The following is a 26,564-nucleotide window of genomic DNA, read 5'->3' on the forward strand; positions in this document are numbered from 1 at the left end:
CGCGTAACTTGTTCCGCATGTCCCACCGTATGTGCCGCGTAACTGGTTGCGCATGTCCCACCGTATGTGCCGCGTAACTGGTTGCGCGTGTCCCACCGTATGTGCCACGTAGCTGGTTGCGCGTGTCCCACCGTATGTGCCGCGTAACTGGTTGCGCATGTCCAACCGTATGTGCCGCGTAACTGGTTACGCGTGTCTCACCGTATGTGCAGCGTAACTGGTTGCGCATGTCCCACCGTATGTGCCGTGTAACTGGTTGTGCGTGTCCCACCGTATGTGCCGTGTAACTGGTTGCGCGTGTCCCACCGTATGTGCCGTGTAACTGGTTGTGCGTGTCCCACCGTATGTGCCACGTAACTGGTTGCGCATGTGCCGCGTAACTGGGTGCGCATGTCCCACCGTATGTGCCGCGTAACTGGTTGCGCATGTCCCACCGTATGTGCCACGTAACTGGTTGCGCATGTCCCACCGTATGTGCCACGTAACTGGTTGCGCATGTCCCACCGTATGTGCCACGTAACTGGTTGCGCATGTCCCACCGTATGTGCCACGTAACTGGTTGCGCATGTCCCACCGTATGTGCCACGTAACTGGTTGCGCATGTCCCACCGTATGTGCCACGTAACTGGTTGCGCATGTCCCACCGTATGTGCCACGTAACTGGTTGCGCATGTCCCACCGTATGTGCCACGTAACTGGTTGCGCATGTCCCACCGTATGTGCCACGTAACTGGTTGCGCATGTCCCACCGTATGTGCCACGTAACTGGTTGCGTATGTCCCACCTTATGTGCCGCGTAACTGGTTGCGCATGCTCCACCGTATGTGCCGCGTAACTGGTTACGTATGTCCCACCTTATGTGCCACGTAACTGGTTGCGTATGTGCCGCGTAACTGGTTGCGTATGTCCCACCTTATGTGCCGCGTAACTGGTTGCGCATGTCCCACCGTATGTGCTGCGTAACTGGTTGCATATGTCCCACCTTATGTGCCACGTAACTGGTTGCACATGTCCCACCGTATGTGCTGCGTAACTGGTTGCGTATGTCCCACCTTATGTGCCACGTAACTGGTTGCGCATGTGCCGCGTAACTGGGTGCGCATGTCCCACTGTATGTGCCATGTATCTGGGTGTGTATGTCCCACCATATGTGCCACGGATTCTTTCTACACTGTCCTTTTTGTTTTCTATTCACTTATTCTTTATAAATCATCAGTTTGGTCTCTTTTTCCCGTTTTTTTTTTTTTCCCCCGTTGTGGTCTCTTTTTCCCATTGCCCTCGGATATTTAAGATGCCGATGAATTCTTGCATAGAACCAAAGCAATGAAAATAAAAGTTCATTGTTTTATTATCATAATCTGGCAATTTATAGTTCCGTAATAAAGTTTTATCATCTGGAACGTGTATCCAGAATAGAGCTATAATCCAGAGTGGCATCTCACATGAGCAGAAGGCCGAGAGGAGAGAAACAGGCAGGAACCTCCTCCGATTAAAGGGAACCAGTCAGGGACTATGCATCTTGGATGACTAGTCTGATGCAACCCCCGACGTCTTCTCCCCACTCCCCTTGACTGACCCCAATAACAGATAACCCAAAATTTCCGTCCGGTGTCTCCTCAAGTCTTTTTCTGGGTAGCTCCAAGAAAAACCCCTTGCATCTTTATACTGTGGCCCCTCAGGGTGTATTGCATCCCCTCTCAGCAATTTTAGGTGATCGTCCACCGAAAGCGAGATATTCTTTTGAAAATATTCAACTAGGGCCTTTTTTCTCTACATTTGCCATTCGTTTAGAATGGGTGCGCCCCCTTTCTTCGTTTGCGTCCCTGTGTATGGCTCCCACTAATTCTGCGCATGCAATTTCCGGTATCTATAAGCTTCTATTAGATAGTGATCCGGATATGCTTCCCCCTTTTTGTAAGGTATGGGAAAGGGAGCTCCATCAAACCTTTACAAGAGAACAATGGTATAAATGTGTCCATCTCATAAATCTAATGTAGCCACTAAAGCTCAGGAAACCAGTTATAAAATAGTATCTAGATGGTGTCGTGTTCCTTTTGTCTTACATAAATGGTTCCCGGGAGTATTCAACTTGTGCTGGTGATGTGGGGCCCATGTGGGTTCGATGTCGCATGTATGGCGGGCGGGCGCGGCCTTCTGAGAGGGGAGTGTCAATCCCTAAAAGCCCGGAAGCAATTCTACTATTTATGTTTCCCATACCTAGGAATGCCTTTAAGAAATCGTTACTGAGGCACCTTCTTCAGGCTGCTAAGGTGGTAATTCCAGGACACTGGAAGTCCTGTGACCCTAGGCAGCTAACAAAGTGGCTGCAAAATGGTTTCATTGGGAATCCTTCTTATCCTCATCAATGTACCAAAATATGCTAAGATAATTGCTATCTTACCCTTTTACGATTTTTAATGTGCCGGTATTCATGCTCTGTCTGCCTTAGTGATTCGTCCTCACGGTCCCTATTTTTCTCCTCCTCTTGTTATTTAGTGTAACAGGTTGAATTGTCTTTTGCAGACTCCTGTTGATAGGGTTGTTTGTTTTCATGTTACTACACAATTCTCTATTTCTGTAGTTACTATTCCGTATGGTGTGTTCTTTTGAACCTGTTATGTTTGTTTTCTTTGTGTGTTATAAAACAATAAAATTTTGAATAAGAAAAAAAAAATGGTGAAGCTGCCATTGATAAGAGAAAAAAGGTCTGCAGGACCCCAGTGCAGTGTCCACATGGGTATTTTGTGGCAGCCGCGCTGGGGACCTGTCAGCTGTCCCAATTGACGCTTGGAGGCCAACATTTTGGCGTTTACGTGCCCACATGAGGTCATGTCGTCTCAGGGGGCCTTGTAGACGCCATAAATGCATCGGATGCCGGCCAAGAAAGTTCACAGGTTCCTGGTGCGGCTGCTGGAATCTGCTGACTCGGACCATTGGCTAATTACCATTCGAATGTCGCTGGAGGACCCGGTAGTGTTTCTTGAAGTTTTCTCCACTTTGTGTCCTTGCCGCACATTACTGCTCTTAGGTCCTGGAGGGGATCTCTGCAGTTATGCTGTTAACCATGGGAATAACGACCCAAACACATCAGTGTGACGGACAATCCAGGATTCTCATCTCACATAAACTTTTCTTTGTTTTCTCTGAAAGGACAAGTAATGTCCTGTGTCTACAGACGATCTGCGCTCACACGTGGCGCCGTGTCTGGGTTCAGTATATGTTTATCTTATTAAGGTCCGTAACATAAGATTCCTGTTTACATGGCCGCATTACCCTCCAATAATCTGTAAGGTGACGGGGCTCAGTAACAAGAACCGACCACGCTTCTACCCACAAGCTGCTGCTGGTACTTGTAGTGCACATATATAAAAGATAAAATATTACATATTTCTATATTTTAATCTTTATTTTTTTCTTTTCCAGAGAAGTAGAATTTCGAGAAACTGTGACACAAGGGTAAGTGGCTGCTGTCAGTAACATAGCTACATGGACCGCTATATACTTACACCTATAAGCCGATATCAATGGTGTCAGCCGTCTTTACTCTGATGTGCGTGGCTGCTGATACAGATGCCACAGATCGTGGGGGGCCGGATACAGAGACCCCCACCAGATGCTTTCCAAATTGTTTGCTGCTGAGAGCAGTGTCCAGACCTGACTCCTGAAGACTGGCATCTTGATGGAGTAAGAGGCGTGCACCGCGACAAGATATGTGCGACGCTCCGGGTCTGGCGCCCACATCTATCGTAACTCAGGCACTTCAGGGGTGCAAAGCATGATAAATTTGGGCGTTCTTGACCTTTCTACTTAGAGACAAGTTCTTCCCGCTTCTCAGAGTGGCCGGATATGGAGAAAAAGTTGCGAAATGGTTCCTTTTTGGTCACATTCAAGGGGGGGGGGGGTAATCCTTCTGTGAAGCCCCCGCACTGCAGACTGTGCATCCACATGGCCTCTGAGTGTTGGACTTGTTAGCCGCAGTTCACACAGGCAAGATCCTACGCTTGGTTTGCACTCACCAGACCTCTGACGTACAATGTTTAGGATTTGGAAATTACCCAGAGCTTTAACCACGTGGATTTACTATAGAGGGTGTGGAGTAAACTTCCACCGTCGTCTACGGCATCCAGTCACTGCCTCTTTACAGCTGTTTATCAGCATGGGACACCGTATAAATCCTTTTATGATGATGTCTATTTTTTGCATCTTCTTGTAGAAGCCATATTATTTTATGGACCAGGAGGCATTTGTAAATAGCCGAGGGTCAAAAACTTTCCACAGGGACACATGGAGGAAATGCTTAGACTGTTTTGTTTACACCTCGTGACCATTTTACAGTTTTATTTTGTGCTGATGACACGACATGTGCCGTGGGCTGAACCTCTTCTTGTAATGTACATTGCTTTACATTTCCTTAACTGTTCTGTCTATTATTGTTTTTGTTTCAGCCCCGATCCCTTTGCTGATCCCTACTATGACCTGGACATGGAGAGATACTGGCGTGGCGGGCAGTATGAAAACTTCCGTGTACAGTACACAGAGGCAGAGCCGTATCGCTATAGAGTACGTAACAGCAAAGTGGCTGCAACAATCCTCTGCAGTCACTCTTCTCTCATCTCTATGCACTGATCCTGATTTACATCCTGTATTATGCTCCAGAGCTGCACTCACTAGTCTGCTGGTGCAGTCACTGTGTACATACATTACATTACTGATCCTGATTTACATCCTGTATTATGCTCCAGAGCTGCACTCACTATTCTGCTGGTGCAGTCACTGTGTACATACATTACATTACTGATCCTGAGTTACCTCCTGTATTATACCCCAGAGCTGCACTCACTATTCTGCTGGTGCAGTCACTGTGTACATACATTACATTACTGATCCTGAGTTACCTCCTGTATTATACCCCAGAGCTGCACTCACTATTCTGCTGGTGCAGTCACTGTGTACATACATTACATTACTGATCCTGAGTTACATCCTGTATTATACCCCAGAGCTGCACTCACTATTCTGCTGCTGCAGTCACTGTGTACATACATTACATTACTGATCCTGAGTTACCTCCTGTATTATACCCCAGAGCTGCACTCACTATTCTGCTGGTGCAGTCACTGTGTTCATTACATTACTGATCCTGAGTTACCTCCTGTATTATACCCCAGAGCAGCACTCACTATTCTGCTGGTGCAGTCACTGTGTACATACATTACATTACTGATCCCGAGTTATATCCTGTACTTTACCCCAGAGCTGCACTCACTATTCTGCTGGTCCAGTCACTGTGTACATACATTACTGATCCTGAGCTACATCCTGTTTTATACTCCAGAGCTGCACTCGCTATTCTGCTGGTGCAGTCACTGTGTACATACATTACATTACTGATCCTGAGTTACATCATGTATTATACTCCAGAGCTGCACTCACTATTCTACTGGGCAGTCACTGTGTACATACATTACATTACTGATCCTGAGTTACCTTCCTGTATTATACTGCAGAGCTGCGCTCACTATTCTGCTGGTGCAAACACTGTGTACATACATTACATTACTGATCCTGATTTACATCCTGTATTATACCCCAGAGCTGCACTCACTATTCTGCTGTACAGTCACTGTGTACATACATTACATTACTGATCCTGAGTTACCTCCTGTATTATACCACAGAGCTGCACTCACTTTTCTGCTGGTGCAGTCACTGTGTACATACATTACATTATTGATCCTGAGTTACATCCTGTATTATACTCCAGAGCTGCACTCACTATTCTGCTGGTGCAGTCACTGTGTACATACATTACATTACTGATCCTGAGTTACCTCCTGTATTATACTCCAGAGCTGCATTCTCTATTCTACTGGGCAGTCACTGTGTACATACATTACATTACTGATCCTGAGTTACCTCCTGTATTATACCACAGAGCTGCAATCACTTTTCTGCTGGTGCAGTCACTGTGTACATACATTACATTATTGATCCTGAGTTACATCCTGTATTATACTCCAGAGCTGCACTCACTATTCTGCTGGTGCAGTCACTGTGTACATACATTACATTACTGATCCTGAGTTACCTCCTGTATTATACCCCAGAGCTGCACTCACTATTCTGCTGGTGCAGTCACTGTGTACATACATTACACTACTGATCCTGAGTTACATCCTGCATTATACTCCAGAGCTGCACTTACTATTCTGCTGGTGCAGTCACTGTGTACATACATTATATTACTGATCCTGAGTTACCTCCTGTATTATACTCCAGAGCTGCCTTCTCTATTCTACTGGGCAGTCACTGTGTACATACATTACTGATCCTGAGTTACCTCCTGTATTATACTCCAGAGCTGCACTCACTATTCTGCTGGTGCAGTCACTGTGTACATACATTACATTACTGATCCTGAGTTACCTCCTGTATTATACTCCAGAGCTGCATTCTCTATTCTACTGGGCAGTCACTGTGTACATACATTACTGATCCTGAGTTACCTCCTGTATTATACTCCCGAGCTGCACTCACTATTCTGCTGGTGCAGTCACTGTGTACATACATTATATTACTGATCCTGAGTTACATCCTGTTTTATACTCCAGAGCTGCACTTACTATTCTGCTGGTGCAGTCACTGTGTACATACATTACATTACTGATCCTGAGTTACATCCTGTATTATACTCCAGAGCTGCACTCACTATTCTGCTGGTGCAGTCACTGTGTACATACATTACATTACTGATCCTGAGTTACATCCTGTATTATACTCCAGAGCTGCACTCACTATTCTGCTGGTGCAGTCACTGTATACATACATTACATTACTGATCCTGAGTTACATCCTGTATTATACTCCAGAGCTGCACTCACTATTCTGCTGGTGCAGTCACTGTGTACATACATTACATTACTGATCCTGAGTTACATCCTGCATTATACTCCAGAGCTGCACTCACTATTCTGCTGGTGCAGTCACTGTGTACATACATTATATTACTGATCCTGAGTTACATCCTGTATTATACTCCAGAGCTGCACTCACTATTCTGCTGGTGCAGTCACTGTGTACATACATTACATTACTGATCCTGAGTTACATCCTGTTTTATACTCCAGAGCTGCATTCTCTATTCTACTGGGCAGTCACTGTACATGAGGCAGATTGCTTCCTTGCTTTCCTGAGCCGCTGACTTTTGCAGTCTCTTGATGTAGATGGCTTTTTGCACTCTGATCTCTTTATACTTATTTTTTTGCTTTTTATGCAGGAAAGAGAGCGGGAGCGAGATCGTGATAGGGACAGAGACAGACAACGAGACAGAGACCGCGAGAGGGACATAGATCGAGAGCGTCGCCGCCAACGAGAAAGAGAGCGCGATAGAGAACGGGAGCGAGAGAAGGATCGGCAGAAGCGAAAAGATGAATGGGAGAGAGATCGAAGCAAAAGGGACGAGAAGGAGCGGCAGAAAGAAAAAGACAAGGAAAAGGACAAAGCGAGGACAAAGTCTCCACTGCTGCCGAGGTTAGTGGTCGTCTCCTGCCAGATTCATTTGTGCTGCCAGGTGCGGAGCTGCATTTACAGACTAGACTGCTGGGCTCTTAATCTGGTGTGTGCCAACAAGGAGCCACCTGGCAAAGATGACAATTTTACATCCCCCCAAGAAATGTAATAAATGGAGATCATCAAGTCGTATTGACACCTAAATGGTATAAAAAAAAATACATCTCAAAAGGCAAAAATATAACAAGTCCTGAGTACAACTCCGAAAAATAGTTCTAGCTCTCAGAAAATGTCAACTGACTGATTTAAAGGCAAGGAAAACAAACCATATAGGGTGAAATCTCGATTGTTTTTCTTTAATTTCACCCCACTTACGATTTTTTTTTTTAATTTTTTTTGCTGTTTTTCAGTACATTACACAGTCATGACAAAAGTGTTGACATCCTTGAAATTGTTCCAGAAAATTAAGTATATCTCCAAGAAAATTATTACAATTACACGTTTTGTTCTACTCTGGTTTATTTCCTCTATGTATTGGAACAACACAAAAAAGAGGGGAAAAAATGGCAAATTAGACTTAATTTTACACAAAACTCCAAAAAAGGACTTACATTGCCACCCGAAATCCTTTGGTAACCTTCACATTTCATGATGCCTTGCACACAGTCAATGCACCCGGTGCCAGAGGCAGCAAAACAACACCAGAACATCTGTGACCCTCCACCATACCTAACTGTAGGTACTGTGTTATTTTCTTTGTAGGCCACATTCAGTTTTCGGTATACAGTAGAATGATGTGCTTTACCAAAAAGCTCTGTCTTCTCATCTGTTCACAAGATGCTATCCCAGAAGGATTTTAGCTTATTTTGTACGTTTTGGCAAACATCAGTCTGGCTTTATGTCTCTCTGCCATCAGTGGGGTCCTCCGGGGTCTCGTGCCTTAGCGTTTACTCTCATTCACATGTGGACGAATAGTCCACACTGATACTGATGCACCCTGAGCCTGCAGGACTGCTTGGATTTCTTTTGACCTTGGTTGTTGCTTACCCACCATCCCGGACTATCCTGTATTGCAACCTTTCATCAATTTTTCTCTGCCGTCCAAGTCCATAGAGATTAGCTACAGTGCCATGGGTTGTAAACTTCTTGATTATGTTGCACACTGTGGACAAAGGAGCATCAAGATCTCTGTAGATGAACTTTGTAACCTTGAGATTTTTGAGATTTTTCAACCATTTTGGTTCTCAAGTCCTCAGACAGTTCTCTTTCTTTTTTCCATGCTTAGTGCAGCAAGCACAGACACACAATGCAAAGGTGGAGTCAACTTCTCCCCTTTTTATCTGGTTTAAGGTGTAATTTCCATATTGCCCACACCTGTTACTTGCCACAGGTGAGTGTGAACGAGCAGCACATGCTGGAAACAGTTATTTATCCACTTTTGAAAAGGTGCCAAGAATTTTGTGAGACCCATTTTTGGGGGTTTTGTGTGAAATTATGTCCAATTTGCTTTTTTCTGTTTGTTTTTTTTGTGTTGTTCCAATACACACAAAGGAAATAAACGTGTATAATAAAACATGGGTAATTGCAATAATTTTCTGGGAAAATACTTCATTTTTGTAACAAATTCAAAGGTGCCGACACTTTCGGTCATGATGGTGTATTAAGATGACTGGTCTCGTTCGAAAACACAGCTGAGGCTATAAAGAGGCCTCACACGTCAATGTCCACAGTACAATGGTTATGACTCTTGGGTAGGAAAAAAATGAAAGCGCAAAAATAAAAGATGGCAGGGGTTGATGGCACCTTCCCTTTAACACCGCGGAGCGCTCCTGTCGTATGCTTGCAGCGAGCTGTGTAGAGCTTCTCTGTACTGAGGTGGATCAGCGCCTCGGGCTCCCTCTTGGTTTTTACTTTTTTCTTTTCTATTTTCAGTCGTAAACTTGGTTGTAATGAGGCTAAAGGAGCTTACAGGAAACTTTCCCAAGCCGTGCATCAGCCGGCCCTTGTACTTTCCTCTGGTTTACCTGCTCTTTGTGACACTGCCTCTTTCAGTGCGTGGTTCCCCCTCCGCACGTGTGCTTTATTCTTTATTTGACAGGAGTTTACGACCTGCCCGGCTTGTTTTTTCTCTTTGTTTCCCCCTCTCCATCACAGTCACAAGTCAGATACACATTACCTAACATCTATTGAAGCTTTCATGGTATTCATCTGCTAATCCGCTGAGCCCTCTCTTCTTCCCAGACTGGAGTTCTTTAGATATGTATTTAATCTTGCACAGAAACAGTCAGCAGGCAGGCTGATTGTGATTCTTAAACTGGATTTTTTTTAATTTTTTTTTTTAAATGGGGTAAAATTGTAAAGTTCTTGAGGAAAAAAAAAGCAAAAATCCTCTCTGCTGTCAAGAGCGGAGGAATGGTTTTTTTTTTATTATTTGCAGAGGCGGCTGGTCTGTCGGCCAGGTAAGGAGCGCAGCGCTTACAAGCTCTTTACTCTTCAGCTATGTTCCTCTGATGCTGCAAAAGTCAAAGCTGCTTCTGTGTGCGGTGTTGGAAGTGCACTGTTTGGGCTGACGCTCCACTATGCCGCTGGTCTAAAGTATTCATTTTCAGGTGTGCACTTGAGTGTTCATAAAGGGAATATAGTAATCATATTTTTACATTACTAGTGCAACAGCCATGTATTAGGGGGTCTGCAGTCCCCAAACCCACCCTCCTGTGCCTGCCAATTTATTCTGAACCCCTTTTAGCAGACGTCTCTGCATTATGTAGTATTTGGTGTGGTGGGGAGAGACCCGGCCTCGCTTATTAAAGTTAAACATTGGGCTGCCGTTCCCCGTGCGCTGGTAAAGCCGATGGCGCTTTCCCCGTGCGCTGGTAAAGCCGATGGCGCTTTCCCCGTGCGTTGGTAAAGCTGATGGCGCTTTCCTTGAGCGCTTGTAAAGCTGATGGTGCTTTCCTTGAGCGCTTGTAAAGCTGATGGCGCGTTCCCCGTGCGCTGGTAAAGCCGATGGCGCTTTTCTCGTGCGCTGGTAAAGCCGATGGCGCGTTCCCCGTGCACTGGTAAAGCCGATGGCGCGTTCCCCGTGCGCTGGTAAAGCCGATGGCGCGTTCCCCGTGCGCTGGTAAAGCCGATGGCGCTTTCCTGGTGCGCTGGTAAAGCCGATGGCGCGTTCCCTGGTGCGCTGGTAAAGCCGATGGCGCGTTCCCTGTGCGCTGGTAAAGCCGATGGCGCGTTCCCCGTGCGCTGGTAAAGCCGATGGTGCTTTCCTCGTGCGCTGGTAAAGCCGATGGCGCGTTACCCGTGCGCTGGTAAAGCCGATGGTGCTTTCCCTGTGCACTGGTAAAGCTGATGGCGCTTTCCTCGTGCGCTGGTAAAGCCGATGGTGCTTTCCTCGTGCGCTGGTAAAGCCGATGGCGCGTTACCCATGCGCTGGTAAAGCCGATGGTGCTTTCCCTGTGCACTGGTAAAGCTGATGGCGCTTTCCTCGTGCTCTGGTAAAGCCGATGGTGCTTTCCTCGTGCGCTGGTAAAGCCGATGGCGCGTTACCCGTGCGCTGGTAAAGCCGATGGCGCGTTACCCGTGCGCTGGTAAAGCCAATGTCGCTTTCCCTGTGCACTGGTAAAGCTGATGGCGCTTTCCTCGTGCGCTGGTAAAGCCAATGGCGCGTTCCCTGTGCACTGGTAAAGCCGATGGTGCTTTCTTCGTGCCCTGGTAAAGCCAATGGCGCTTTCCTTGTGCACTGGTAAAGCTGATGGCGCGTTACCCGTGCGCTGGTAAAGCCGATGGTGCTTTCCTCGTGCGCTGGTAAAGCCGATGGCGCGTTCCTCGTGCGCTGGTAAAGCCGATGGCGTGTTACCCGTGCGCTGGTAAAGCCGATGGTGCTTTCCCTGTGCACTGGTAAAGCTGATGGCGCTTTCCTCGTGCGCTGGTAAAGCCGATGGTGCTTTCCTCGTGCGCTGGTAAAGCCGATGGCGCGTTCCCTGGTGCGCTGGTAAAGTCGATGGCACGTTCCCTGTGCGCTGGTAAAGCCGATGGCGCGTTCCTCGTGCGCTGGTAAAGCCGATGGTGCTTTCCTCGTGCGCTGGTAAAGCCGATGGCGCGTTACCCGTGCGCTGGTAAAGCCGATGGTGCTTTCCCTGTACACTGGTAAAGCTGATGGCGCTTTCCTCGTGCGCTGGTAAAGCCGATGGTGCTTTCCTCGTGCGCTGGTAAAGCCGATGGCGCGTTACCCGTGCGCTGGTAAAGCCGATGGTGCTTTCCCTGTGCACTGGTAAAGCTGATGGCGCTTTCCTCGTGCGCTGGTAAAGCCGATGGTGCTTTCCTCGTGCGCTGGTAAAGCCGATGGCGCGTTACCCGTGCGCTGGTAAAGCCGATGGTGCTTTCCCTGTGCACTGGTAAAGCTGATGGCGCTTTCCTCGTGCGCTGGTAAAGCCGATGGTGCTTTCCTCGTGCGCTGGTAAAGCCGATGGCGCGTTACCCGTGCGCTGGTAAAGCCAATGGTGCTTTCCCTGTGCACTGGTAAAGCTGATGGCGCTTTCCTCGTGCGCTGGTAAAGCCAATGGCGCGTTCCCTGTGCACTGGTAAAGCCGATGGTGCTTTCTTCGTGCCCTGGTAAAGCCAATGGCGCTTTCCTTGTGCACTGGTAAAGCTGATGGCGCGTTACCCGTGCGCTGGTAAAGCCGATGGTGCTTTCCTCGTGCGCTGGTAAAGCCGATGGCGCGTTCCTCGTGCGCTGGTAAAGCCGATGGTGCTTGTCTCGTGCGCTGTAAAGCCGATGGCGCGTTACCCGTGCGCTGGTAAAGCTGATGGCGCTTTCCTCGTACTGATTTCTGTGCGGCGTTTCCTCCGTGTATGAAATTCCTGTATTATGTAGCGTCTCTTATAGTTCTGGTTACACTCTGACATTTTCTTCTTTTTGCTTTTCTATGGGAGGAGAAGCTTCAAATGTCACGTTTTTTGTACAGTTGTTATACATAAAAAACCCAAAAACGTATATATTAGCATGCTTGGCACCATTTGACACAAATGTATAGCACATGGTCCTGGGTTGCAGCCTCGTCGTAACTGTACACTGCTGGTTTACAGATGATGATTTTGTTCTGCTGCCGGTTGGGCATCTCGGGGCCGTCTGATCCCCTCCAAACCTTTACTGATTCCTTGGATCTAATGTTGACACAATTATTTATTTAGGGTTTTTTTTTCAAACGATCAGTCGGCTATGTGGCTGTTGGACTGATAAGTGAGCAATCAGTTGCTTGCCCTGGGGTCGGCTGAGCTGTCGTTTGTTGACTTATTGGTCGTGTGATCGATTGTTTTCTCTCCTTCGTCTCATTGGGGGACACAGATACTGTGGGGTGTATGCTTCTGCCGCTAGGAGGCTGACACTAAGTGAAAAAAAGAGGTTTGCTCCTCCTCCGCAGTATACACCCTCGCCCCTATTGCGGGCGGAAATCAGTTTTTTGCTTAGTGTCCTATGGAGGCACACACAGTCTGGATCTCTCCAGACTATTTTTTTCTAGTTTACTATGAAGAGGAGACAGGGGCGAAGGATCCTATTGAAAGGGTCCGATCTCCCCAAACTATCAACGGGCGAGCACGCGTTGAGTATCGCCTCCGTGTATACTTTCCCGCACCAAGGGACATATCTGGGACTTTTCCCCAGACTTCTATTTTTATTTGTTATTTTATGAAGATTAGACAGGGGCAACGCATCCTATTGAAAGGATCCGATTTCCCTAAACCATCAACGGGCGAGCATGTGCAAGTATCCCTCCACGTAACCTTTCCCGCGACGTGGGACATTATGCCAGACTTAGCCCTGTCCACCCCTAGGTATTGAAACCATGGGCTTGCACAGAGGCACAAGACTAGTGCGGACGGTCCCTCTCCTCACCCCTGAAGGGGTTAGATGGAGTTAGGGTGCCTGCATCATCCTATTTTTTATCAAAGACCCCCTCACATACCTGCGGACTGAGAGGATCATCAGTGAGGAGAGGGTCGGGGAGGGCTCCCGCGAAGATTTCGGGCTGGAGCCCACAGCTCGGCGACCACTAACTCTGCAAGAGAAGGGCTGGATTGTCAGGCGGCAGCCTAGAGGAACGCCGCGCCGTTAAGCGCCATTTTTTGGTACCGTCCCCCCCCCCCCCCCCGGTCGGGTAAGGGAAAAATTGAGCCCGCGGCTTCAGCCGGAGCTAAGCCGCGGCCGGAAGTTGCACCCTCAGGGCCGCGCGTCACTTCTGGCAGCCCCCCCCCGCACTGGGCGGCGGTAAAATCGAGGCCCTGGCTTCGGAACACGGGCTAGGCCACAAAGCGGAAGTGCCGCCCCTAGAGCGGTTTTTACAGGCCAAGGTGCCCACATATGTCTGGTGCGCGATTTAAAGGAAGCATCCAGGTCGGGGGGGGCGCAGGACTGGGGTAAGTGCTGCCCGAGAGGCCACGCTATAGGGAAAAACGAGGGGCTACCTCTTCCCCATATCCCCAGCAGTGGACAGATACAGCATGTCCGAAAAAAGCAAAGACGCGCGTTCTTTTACGCTGCATGCATCTCTTGTCGGGCTGCGTTTCCGCGGGCGCAGAGCAAGCGTTTATGCGAAGCCTGAGAATCCAAACGCGCCCAGGAGCCCTCCCCTGCGACCGCGACCAATATGTCAAATCCCCCGGATTGGGTCCGATCACTGTCACAGTACATGGCGTCGCTTACGAGAGCAATAGAATCCCTTCAAGCCCCAGATAGGGGCAGGGACAGTGTCTCGCCGCCTTTAGAGGGAACCTCCACCTCACAGGAGGCTCCGGCCTGCAGGGGCCGCTCCCACTCCAGGCAGACCCGGGGGAAATGAATCCACACGGTGTTGCCCAGCCCATCTGGTGCCTTTGGCATCCTTAAGTTCTGCTTCTCGCTCCCCGTCACCAGTGGTTGATAGCAAGCAGACCTCAGATTGCGACTCAGACGAGCCTCTTGACCTGGACACTCCAGGGTCACGTAAACAGTGGACAGCCTCATAGAAGCCGTCAATCAGACCCTGGGGATTGAGGATGATCCCGCAGCGGCTACGGGGCATAAAGTGGCATGTAAACGAGTGAAGCGGCCGCACAGAATTTTTCCCTCTCACCCTGAGTTTGAGGACATAGTGCAGCGGCACAGAGAACGTCCAGACCGGCGTTTTTTCGGGTTAGAAGGCACTCGAAACGAGGTATACATTTGCTCCAGACCTCCATAAACAATGGATGGAATCCCCGATAGTGGATCCTCCGGTTTCACGCCGGGCCACTAAGACCCTGTTATCTGTCCCTAGGGTTTTGTCGATTAAAGATCCCACGGACTGCCTTTTTGAGAGCCTAGCTCGTTTAGTATATGAGGCGTCAGGGTCTGCACTCGCTCCCTATGGTTGAGGACATGGCTGGCCGTTTCTACTTCCAAGAAGTCCTTGACTTCCCTGCCTTATCAGTGCGGCCGCCTATTTGGAGAAAAGTTGGATCAACTTATCTTCGACTCCACAGGAGAAAAGAGCGGTTTTCTCCATCAACAGAAGGTTAAACCGGTTTTCGTCACCCGGTTCAGGCACGTTTTCGGGCCTTTCCCAGTGCCACCGGCCATTCTAGGCCGAGCGTGACTGCACTCGTCAGGAGGCAGCCGCTAAGCAGCCTGAGCCTGGTCCGGGACCCGAATAGCAGACCGGTCCGGAGTCATGCGTTTAAAGACTCCGGGTGGACTACGGGGCCAATTCCGCCACCTCGGGCCCCCCCAACTAGGATAGGGAGCGGCAGGTCTCCTGTAGCGCCAACCCATTAGGGAAATGCTTGCTCAACAGGCCAGATCGAGGGGACCCAGATCCTAAAGATCATCGGCCAAATGACTCGAGGTCTTTACCAGACGACACCAGCAAGGTGGGCGGCCGCCTATTCTGTTTTCGCCACGTCTGGGCCAACATCGCTCACGACGTATGGGTAAAAGAATTGGTGTCCTCAGGTTACAAAATAGAATTTGTCAGACACCCTCCAAGATGTTTTTTTTTTTTTTTTTCTTTCCCGGCTTCCCAGGATGGATGCCCAGGTAAGGGCTCTATTGGGAGCCATCAAGTCGCTCCTGCACAACAGAGTCATTGTTCCAGTGCCGGAACACGGAAGAGCTCAGGGGTTCTATTCCAACCGTTCTGCGGTTCCCAAAAAGGGACGGGTCTATCAGGCCTGTTTTGGACCTGAAGCTTCTGAACAAATTCATCAGGATCAGACCTTTCCAGATGGAGTCTCTCCGTTCAGTCATATCGGCCATGGAGCAGTGAGAATACTTGGCCTCAATAGACAACCAGGATGCATCTCTGCATATTCCCATTTTTTCCTCCTCATCGCCATCAGCATTCAACATTTTCAGTTCGTAGCGCAACCCTTCGGGTTAGCCACAGCTCCCAGAGTGTTCACAAAGGTTATGGCAATTGTCATGGCTACACTGCATTTTCGAGCCTTAGGCGTGTTGCCTTGTCTGGACATCCTCTTGGTCAAGGGCCACGCTACTCTTGCCGCTTAGATGGTTGGTTAATACAAAGAAATCGTCCCAGCTCAGAGGATCTCCTTCCTATCTTCGACACTTGCCAATGTTTGGTAATTCTTCCTCAGGGTAAGGGTGCTAGTCTTCGGCAGGGTGTCCGGACACTACGCCAACCAGTCCCTCATACCATCCGATCCGGGATGAAGATCCTAGGGAAAATGGTGGCAGCAATGGAAGCGATACCTTTCGTCCAGTTCCATCTTCACCCCCTGCAGCACGCCTAGTGTCAGCCTGGGACAAGAATCCTTTCACGCTCGATCGGCGGTGCCAACTGTCCTCTCAAGTCAGGCAGTCACTCGGATGGTGGATAACCAGTTCCCTCTCCGCCCTAGGGGAAATTTTTCCCTTCAGGTCATGGGCTGACAATGACAATCGACACCAGTCTCCTCGGTTGGGGAGCGGTGTTTCGCCACCACACAACCCAGGAATGGTGGTCGCCACAGGAGGCACGTCTCCCGATCAACTTATTGGAGATACGAGCAATTCAGCTGGCTCTGCAGAAGTTTCATCACTTTCTAGCAGGCCGCCCCGTCCGGATTCCATCGGACAATGCCACGGCGGTGGTTTACATAATTCGTCAGGGGGACACCCGCACCAGAACAGCATGCGCGAGGTGGGGCACGTTCTTAAGTGGGCCGAAGCAAACCACTCAGTGATTTCGGCTGTCCACATCCCTGACGTGGAAAATTGGGCAGCAGACTTCCTCAGCTGGCAGGGTCTTGCATCCGGAGAGTGGTCTCTACATCCCGAAGTTCTTCAGCGGATTTGTCAACTGTGGGGAGCTCCGAATGTGGACCTGATGGCTTCCAGAGTGAATGCCAAGGTGCCCACATATGTCGCTCGGGCCAGGGACCCGCAGGCAGTCGCGGTGGACGCGCTGGTTCTGCCATGGAACCAGTTTCGCCTCCCATATCTATTTCCCCCACTGCTACTACTCCCGAGAGTCAGCAAAGGGATCAAGACGGAAGGGGGGCCGGCGGTTCTGCTGGCCCCAGACTGGCCCCGTCGAGCGTGGTACGCAGATCTAATGCAGCTGCTCGTCGACGTTCTTTGGCGCCTGCTAGAGCGCCCAGATCTACCGTCTCGAGGGCCGATGTGCCACCCGAACTCAGGGACCCTGTGTTTGACTGCATGGCCGTTGAATCTGGGATCTTAACCCAGGCAGGGTTCGGGAGCAAGGTGGTCGCTACAATGACTAGCGCCCAGAGGCCTGCTTCAGCATGAATTTACCACCACACCTGGAAGGTGTTCTTTGCTTGATGTCGAGGCCGCGGTGTTTCTCCACTGAGATTCTCGATCCCTGACATCTTGGCTTTTCTCCAGTCGGGCTTAGAGAGCCCAGATAGCTCAGTCGGTAGAGCATTAGACTCGGGCTTTGCCCCAGGTTCCCGCAAAAGACAAATATCGGCCTTATCCGTCCTGTTCCAGTGCAGAATTGCTACCAATTTGCAGGTGAAGAATTTTCATCCAGGGAGTATCGCACTTGATACCCTCCCTATAAGGCGCCTATGGACGCCTGGGTCCTTAACATGGTCCTAAGTGTCTGCAGGAAGCTCCACTGGAACCGCTTTTAGGATATCTCTTTTAGGTACTTTTCCTGGAAAGTTGTTTCCCTAGTGGCCATCACTTCCATCAGGCGGGTTTGTGAGCTGGCAGCTCTATCTTGCCGAGCTCCGTTCCTCACTTTCCATAAGTATAGGGTGGTCCTCAGACCAGCCCTCCTTTTCTGCCGAAAGTCGTGTTCTCTTTTTCACATTAATGAAGACGTTGTTTTGCCTTCATTTTGTCCAGCACCAGGGCACCGGGTGGAAAAAGGCTCTTCACACGTTGTACCCGGGTAAGAGCCCTCCGGAGGTACGTGTCGCGGACGGCACCCTTTCGCCAGACGGACATGCTGTTCGTGCTCCCTGAAGAGCGCAGGAAGGGACTCGCTGCCTCAAAGTCGACCATAGTCACATGAATTTATTTGACTATTTAGGAGTCCTACCGCATTAGAGGCACGCCGATTCCAGCAGGGATCAGAGCGCACTCTACCCAGGCAGTGGACGCCTCTTGGACGCTTCGGCACCAGGCTTCGACGGAACAGGTTTGCAAGGCAGCAACCTGGTCCAGCCTGCACACATTTGCCAAACATTATAATATCTGTGCTCAGGCCTCTGCGGATGCGAGTCTGGGTAGAAGGATTCTCCAAGCAACGGTGGCGCACCTTTAAAAAAGAGGTGCATGTAGCTTGGATCGGTGAGTCAATCTCCCACCCAGGGACTGCTTTAGGCTGTCCCACAGTATCTGTGTCCCCCAATGAGACGAAGGAGAAACATGGATTTTTGTGAGTACTCACCGTAAAATCCTTTTCTTCGAGACGCTCATTGGGGGACACAGCACCCACCCTATTAGCCAGTTGGCTCTTGTTTTGTTTAAATGAATATCTGTTCACCTATTTGATATAAGGGTGGTGTTTTCCTTTGGACATGTTGTACCTGTATGATTTGTTGTTCTCCTACAGCTTTGGCACCAAACTGATTTCCGCCCGCAATAGGGGCGAGGGTGTATACTGCGGAGGAGCTAACCTCTTTTTTTCACTTAGTGTCAGCCTCCTAGCGGCAGAAGCATACACCCACAGTATGTGTCCCCCAATGAGTGTCTCGGAGAAAAGGATTTTACGGTGAGTACTCACAAAAATCCATGTTTCCCTGCGGTCAGCTGAGCCGTTGTTTGCTCATTTATTGGTCGTGCGATCGTTTGTTTACCCTGCGGTCAGCTGAGCCGTTGTTTGATCACTTATTGGTTGTGCGATCGTTTGCTTTCCCTACGGTCAGCTGAGCCGTTGTTTGCTCATTTATTGGTCGTGCGATCCTTTGTTTACCCTGCGGTCAGCTGAGCCGTTGTTTGCTCACTTATTGGTTGTGCGATAGTTTGCTTTCCCTACGGTCAGCTGAGCCGTTGTTTGCTCACTTATTGATTGTGCGATCGTTTGCTTTCCCTGCGGTCAGCTGAGCCGTTGTTTGCTCACTTATTGGTTGTGCGATCGTTTGCTTTCCCTACGGTCAGCTGAGCCGTTGTTTGCTCATTTATTGGTCGTGCGATCCTTTGTTTACCCTGCGGTCAGCTGAGCCGTTGTTTGCTCACTTATTGGTCGTGCGATAGTTTGCTTTCCCTACGGTCAGCTGAGCCGTTGTTTTCTCACTTATTGGTTGTACGATCGTTTGCTTTCCCTGCAGTCAGCTGAGCCGTTGTTTGCTCACTTTTTGGTCGTGCGATTGTTTGCTTGCCCTGCGGTCAGCTGAGCCGTTGTTTGCTCACTTATTGGTCGAGCAATCATTTGCTTGCCCTGTGGTTGGCTGAGCGCTCATTTACTCACTTATTGGTCGATTGATCGATTCTTTGCCCTGCGGTCAGCTGAGCCGTTTGCTCACTTACTGGTCAAGCGTTTCCTTGCCCAGCGGTTGGCTGAGCGCTCGTTTGCTCACTTGTCTGATAATGTATTGTGGCTGCACACTCTCAGCCTGGTGTCGGTGCCGGCTGTGCATTGATCTGTATAGTTATCATCCTCGGTGATACGGGCGCTTCTCCCTGCGTGGCAGCGGCGGCTCCTGACCTGCTCGCTCAGCTTTCCAGCTCAGCACTTCTCGCCTTTGGTCTGTTCAGCCGTGCATCTATTAATAGATGGAGCTAATAATAGCCTAGGAAGTGTCTGCGCTCAGGCGTGGCCGTGTGCCGTGGATCTGTGTGTTCTGTGTCACTCATGGAGCGTGCTGCTTGGTGTTAAAGCAATCTGTCTGCCTATTTATTGTCACCTAATCTGACAGCAGCATAATATAGAGATGGAGACCCTGATTCCAGCAATGTCACTAATGGGGCTGCTTGCTGCACTTCTGATAGTCAGTTTATAAACTGGAGATTATCACCAGAGGACTAGTAACCTGCTGCCAGGTTGTGTAGCAAATGGCTATGTGAGCAGCATCGGTGCAGGACGTCGGCGCTCCTCCGGCGTCGGTGCAGGACGTCGGCGCTCCTCCGGCGTCGGTGCAGGACGTCGGCGCTCCTCCGGCGTCGGTGCAGGACGTCGGCGCTCCTCCGGCGTCGGTGCAGGACGTCGGCGCTCCTCTGGCATCAGTGCAGGACGTCACTGATCCGTCCATTTTCCTGGTTGCTTTTGTTACCATTACTGCCTTTTGATACCTTCTCAGTAAGTTTTTAGTGATATTTTTATCTTGTATGTGTTTTTTATTCGCCCCCTTGGAAGGTGGCAGTGAACCAGACTGACCTGGAATTGTTTAGTGTAGAAATCTACTTTTTCTCTCCGCTCGGCCGGATGTGAGTCATTTCCCTTATTGCATAATCGAATAATAGAAAAGACTATAACGTTATTTTGTATCTTGTTGTCGTCAAAGTCACCAAAACCAGATCAATCCTGGAAGTCGTTACACAAGTGCAGATAAGAAATGTAGATGTAATGGATAAAATCATCAAGGTCTTATCTCCAGATCATCCCCAGGAGGAGCAACCAAACGTTATTAATATCTGCTGTCCGAGGGGAAAAGCTGTGCTGGTCCTGAGTTACATCCTGTATTATACTCCAGAGCTGCACTCGCTATTCTGCTGGTACAGTCACTGTGTACATACATTACATTACTGATCCTGAGTTACATCCTGTATTCTACTCCAGAGCTGCACTCACTATTCTGCTGGTGCTGTCACTGTGTACATACATTACATTACTGATCCTGAGTTACATCCTGTATTATACCCCAGAGCTGCACTCACTATTCTGCTGGTGCAGTCACTGTGTACATACATTACTGATCCTGAGTTACATCCTGTATTATACCCCAGAGCTGCACTCACTATTCTGCTGGTGCAGTCACTGTGTACATTACATTACTGACCCTGAGTTACATCCTGTATTATACTCCAGAGCTGCATTCACTATTCTGCTGGTGCAGTCACTGTGTACATACATTACATTACTGATCCTGAGTTACATCCTGTATTATACTCCAGAGCTGCACTCACTATTCTGCTGGTGCAGTCACTGTGTACATACATTACTGATCCTGAGTTACCTCCTGTATTATACCCCAGAGCTGCACTCACTATTCTGCTGGTGCAGTCACTCTGTACATACATTACTGATCCTGAGTTACATCCTGTATTATACTCCAGAGCTGCACTCACTATTCTGCTGGTGCAGTCACTATGTACATACATTACATTACTGATCTTGAGTTACATCCTGTATTATACTCCAGAGCTGCACTCGCTATTCTGCTTGTGCAATCACTGTGTACATACATTACATTACTGACCCTGAGTTACATCCTGTATTCTACTCCAGAGCTGCACTCACTATTATGCTGGTGCAGTCACTGTGTACATACATTACTGATCCTGAGTTACCTCCTGTATTATACCCCAGAGCTGCACTCACTATTCTGCTGGTGCAGTCACTCTGTACATACATTACTGATCCTGAGTTACATCCTGTATTATACTCCAGAGCTGCACTCACTATTCTGCTGGTGCAGTCACTATGTACATACATTACATTACTGATCTTGAGTTACATCCTGTATTATACTCCAGAGCTGCACTCGCTATTCTGCTTGTGCAATCACTGTGTACATACATTACATTACTGACCCTGAGTTACATCCTGTATTCTACTCCAGAGCTGCACTCACTATTATGCTGGTGCAGTCACTGTGTACATACATTACTGATCCTGAGTTACCTCCTGTATTATACCCCAGAGCTGCACTCACTATTCTGCTGGTGCAGTCACTGTGTACATACATTACATTACTGATCCTGAGTTACATCCTGTATTATACTCCAGAGCTGCACTCACTATTCTGCTGGTGCAGTCACTATGTACATACATTACATTACTGATCTTGAGTTACATCCTGTATTATACTCCAGAGCTGCACTCGCTATTCTGCTTGTGCAATCACTGTGTACATACATTACATTACTGACCCTGAGTTACATCCTGTATTCTACTCCAGAGCTGCACTCACTATTCTGCTGGTGCAGTCACTGTGTACATACATTACATTACTGATCCTGAATTACATCCTGTGTTCTACTCCAGAGCTGCACTCACTATTCTGCTGGTGCAGTCACTGTGTACATGCATTACATTACTGATCCTGAGTTACATCCTGTATTATACTCCAGAGCTGCACTCACTATTCTGCTGGTGCAGTCACTGTGTACATGCATTACATTACTGATCCTGAGTTACATCCTGTATTATACACCAGAGCTGCGCTCACTATTCTGCCGGTGCAGTCACTGTGTACATACATTACATTACTGATCCTGAGTTACATCCTGTATTATACTCCAGAGCTGCACTCACTATTCTGCTGGTGCAGTCACTGTGTACATACATTACATTACTGATCCTGAGTTACATCCTGTATTATACTACAGAGCTGCACTCACTATTCTGCTGGTACAGTCACTGTGTACATACATTACTGAACCTGAGTTGCCTCCTGTATTATACTCCAGAGCTGCACTCACAATTTTGCTGGTGCAGTCACTTTGTACATCCATTACATTACTGATCCTGAGTTACATCGTATGTTATACTCCAGAGCTGCACTCATTGTTATGGACTAAACTAGGGTATAATTTAGGATGTAACTCAGTAATGTAATGTATGAACACAGTGACTGCACAGCAGAATAGTGAGTGCAGCTCTGGGGTATAATACAGGATGTAACTCAGGATCAGTGATATAATGTATGTACACAGTGACTGCACCAGCAAAATAGTGAGTGCAGCTCTGGGGTATAATACAGGATGTAACTCAGGATCAGTGATATAATGTATGTACACAGTGACTGCACCAGCAGAATAGTGAGTGCAGCTCTGGGGTATAATACAAGATGTAACTCAGGATCAGTAATGTATGTACACAGTGACTGCATCAGCAGAATAGTGAGTGCAGCTCTCAAGTATAATACAGAATGTAACTCAGGATCAGTAATGTATGTACACAGTGACTGCACCAGCAGAATAGTGAGTGCAGCTCTGGGGTATAATACAGGGTGTAACTCAGGATCAGTAATGTATGTATACTGTGACTGCACCAGCAGAATAGTGATTGCAGCTCTGGAGTATAATACAGAATGTAACTCAGGATCAGTAATGTATTGTATGTACATAGTGACTGCACCAGCAGAATAGTGAGTGCAGCTCTGGAGTATAATACAGGGTGTAACTCAGGATCAGTAATGTATGTATACAGTGACTGCACCAGCAGAATGATGAGTGCAGCTCTGGAGTATAATACAGGATGTAACTCAGGATCAGTAATGTATGTATACAGTGACTGCACCAGCAGAGCAGTGAGTGCAGCTCTGGAGGATAATACAGGATGTAACTCAGGATCAGTAATGTAATGTATGTACACAGTGACTGCACCAGCAGAATAGTGAGTGCAGCTCTGGGGTATAATACAGGATGTGACTCAGGATCAGTAATGTATGTACATAGTGACTGCACCAGCAGAATAGTGAGTGCAGCTCTGGAGTATAATTCAGGATGTAACTCCGGATCAGTAATGTAATGTATGTACACAGGAAAGATGTATATCTTTGTACCGTGTTAGCCAGTGGATAGAAAAATATTCAGGATTGAGAGACCTGATTCAGATGAAGAGACCTGAGTAGTCTCGAAAGCTTGCAATGTATTACCATCTTTTCAGTTAGCCATTAAAAGGTATCAACTACTGAGGACTCTCAATCCTGAATATGTATGTACACAGTGACTGCACCAGCGGAATAGTGAGTGCAGCTCTGGGGTATAATACAGGGTGTAACTCAGGATCAGTAATGTAATGTATGTACACAGTGACTGCACCAGCAGAATAGTGAGTGCAGCTCTGGAGTATAATACAGGATGTAACTCAGGATCAGTAATGTAATGTATGTACACAGTGACTGCACCAGCAGAATAGTGAGTGCAGCTCTGGAGTATAATACAGGATGTAACTCAGGATCAGTAATGTAATGTACACTCACTGGCCACTTTATTAGGTACACCTGTCCAACTGTGTGTTAAGACTTAATTTCTAATCAGCCAATCACATGGCAGCAACTCAGTGCATTTAGGCATGTAGACATGGTCAAGACAATCTCCTGCAGTTCAAACCGAGCATCAGTATGGGGAAGAAAGGTGATTTGAGTGCCTTTGAACGTGGCATGATTGTTGGTGCCAGAAGGGCTGGTCTGAGTATTTCAGAAACTGCTGATCTACTGGGATTTTCACGCACAACCATCTCTAGGGTTTACAGAGAATGGTCCGAAAAAGAAAAAAAATCCAGTGAGCGGCAGTTCTGTGGCCGGAAATGCCTTGTTGATGCCAGAGGTCAGAGGAGAATGGGCAGACTGGTTCGAGCTGATAGAAAGGCAACAGTGACTCAAATTGCCACCCGTTACAACCAAGGTAGGCAGAAGAGCATCTCTGAACGCACAGTGCGTCGAACTTTGAGGCAGATGGGCTACAGCAGCAGAAGACCACACTGGGTACCACTCCTCTCAGCTAAGAACAGGCATCTGATGGCTACTTTCAGCAGGATAATGCGCCATGTCATAAAGCTCGAATCATCTCAGATTGGTTTCTTGAACATGACAATGAGTTCACTGTACTCAAATGGCCTCCTCAGTCACCAGATCTCAATCCAATAGAGCATCTTTGGGATGTGGTGGAACGGGAGATTCGCATCAGGGATGTGCAGCCGACAAATCTGCGCCAACTGTGTGATGCCATCATGTCAATATGGTCCAAAATCTCTGAGGAATGCTTCCAGCACCTTGTTGAATCTCTGCCACGAAGAATTGAGGCAGTTCTGAAGGCAAAAGGGGGTCCAACCCCTTACTAGCATGGTGTACCTAATAAAGTGGCCAGTGAGTGTATGTACACAGTGACTGCACCAGCAGAATAGTGAGTGCAGCTCTGGGGTATAATACAGGATGTAACTCAGGATCAGTAATGTATGTACACAGTGACTGCACCAGCAGAATAGTGAGTGCAGCTCTGGGGTATAATACAGGATGTAACTCAGGATCAGTAATGTATGTGCACAGTGACTGCACCAGCAGAATAGTGAGTGCAGCTCTGGAGGATAATACAGGATGTAACTCAGGATCAGTAATGTATTGTATGTACATAGTGACTGCACCAGCAGAATAGTGAGTGCAGCTCTGAGGTATGCGGTGGCTGCACTGTATATGGGGTATAGTGTTGGAATAACTATTATGGGCTGTCTTTTTCTTACACTTCCAGGTCCGTGTTTTCTGGACGTGGCTGACGTTTATGGTGACTGACAGAGGGATGTGCGGTTTGTTGCTGCTGGCACCGCTCGCCCTGTGTTATATACTCGCCCCGTAGCAGCGGGCACAGTGTGACATCAGGGCGTGTGCCTCCTATTTAGCCTGCAGCCTGTTCCTCGTCCACTGTTGACCAATCTGGGATTTCACCAGCTTTTCTTAGGGAGGATGTGTGGACGGCGTCGGACACATGGCCGCTCCTCCTGCCCGGGCGATGACATTGGAGTAAAATCCGATCTTTCCACTTCCTGTTTTCTCTATGAAATAATTGTTTGCGGAGTTTATTACATGACTTGTTTCCTCCTGTGCACAGTGAGGACTGGACGTTCCAGTACACGGCAGTACCTCGGCCCTGGGCCTGGAGCCACTAGTGCCGGGGGGCCCAGAGCCATTAGTGCCGGCGGGCCTGGAGCCGGTAATGCCGATAATCCTGAGTGTGTCCTCCGGGCCCATTCATTCTGGATTATCAGACGTCTGCTGTAACGCAGGCGGGGCGGATTATTATCGGGTCTGGATCTCATCCAGGACGTAGATGGTTCCAGCGTGAGATCACTGGGCTGATATAGATGGGTAAAAATAGCAGCCTGGCACGAGTTAATATTTAGCGGTGACGTCGGCAGGTGTGGACGGGCACCCGGTTGTGTCCCGGTCACTCGGGAGCACAGTAACCTCCGTGACCCTTGGTGTGCTTACTTAAAGGGCCGGTACGCTCATTGCTGCGTGCTCAGTGGAGGGTCCAGCGTTTTGGATGGAGTTTATTTCCAAGCCGCTCAGCGATTACTTTGTAAACACAGGAAATGATTCCTTCAGGAACAAGCAGCGATCAAATGTTATCTGGTAACACGCAGCGTGACGCCATCGGGGGGAGATATCGGCTGGCAGAACAATGCTCGGCCTGTGGCATCCATGCTGCGTGGCATCCATGCTGCATGACATTGATGTGCTGCTTCCGGAGTACAGGTCGTATGTCTCACTGCAGCTTACAGCACGTTTCCGGTGAATGCACCAGTGTTATAAAGAGATTTTCCCGTCATTTTATTTATTGTTCCAAAAACAGCGTGAATCAGTGCCAACGATATTTTTCCTGTGACTTCTGCATAGATGATCTGCAACAAGTGTGCCCCCCCTGTATACCGAATGTGGCCAGTGGGCATGTTACCCCTCATAAT

The 26,564-nt window shown here is 48.4% G+C and overlaps 1 protein-coding gene across 3 annotated transcripts in view; it reads left to right on the forward strand.

The window, feature by feature from the left end:
* Positions 1-26,564, forward strand: part of ZC3H18 (zinc finger CCCH-type containing 18) — a 90,377-nt gene that overhangs the window by 43,196 nt on the left and 20,617 nt on the right. For all 3 annotated transcript variants that reach the window (XM_073554931.1, XM_073554933.1, XM_073554932.1), the window contains exons 7-9: positions 3,424-3,456; positions 4,446-4,560; positions 7,277-7,530. In XM_073554931.1, the coding sequence (XP_073411032.1) occupies positions 3,424-3,456; positions 4,446-4,560; positions 7,277-7,530 (402 nt within the window). The remainder of the gene's footprint in view (positions 1-3,423; positions 3,457-4,445; positions 4,561-7,276; positions 7,531-26,564) is intronic.

This window comes from Dendrobates tinctorius, unplaced genomic scaffold, assembly GCF_039654945.1.
Source record: "Dendrobates tinctorius isolate UK_male_01 unplaced genomic scaffold, ASM3965494v1 ptg000214l, whole genome shotgun sequence".
Lineage (NCBI taxonomy): Eukaryota > Metazoa > Chordata > Amphibia > Anura > Dendrobatidae > Dendrobates > Dendrobates tinctorius.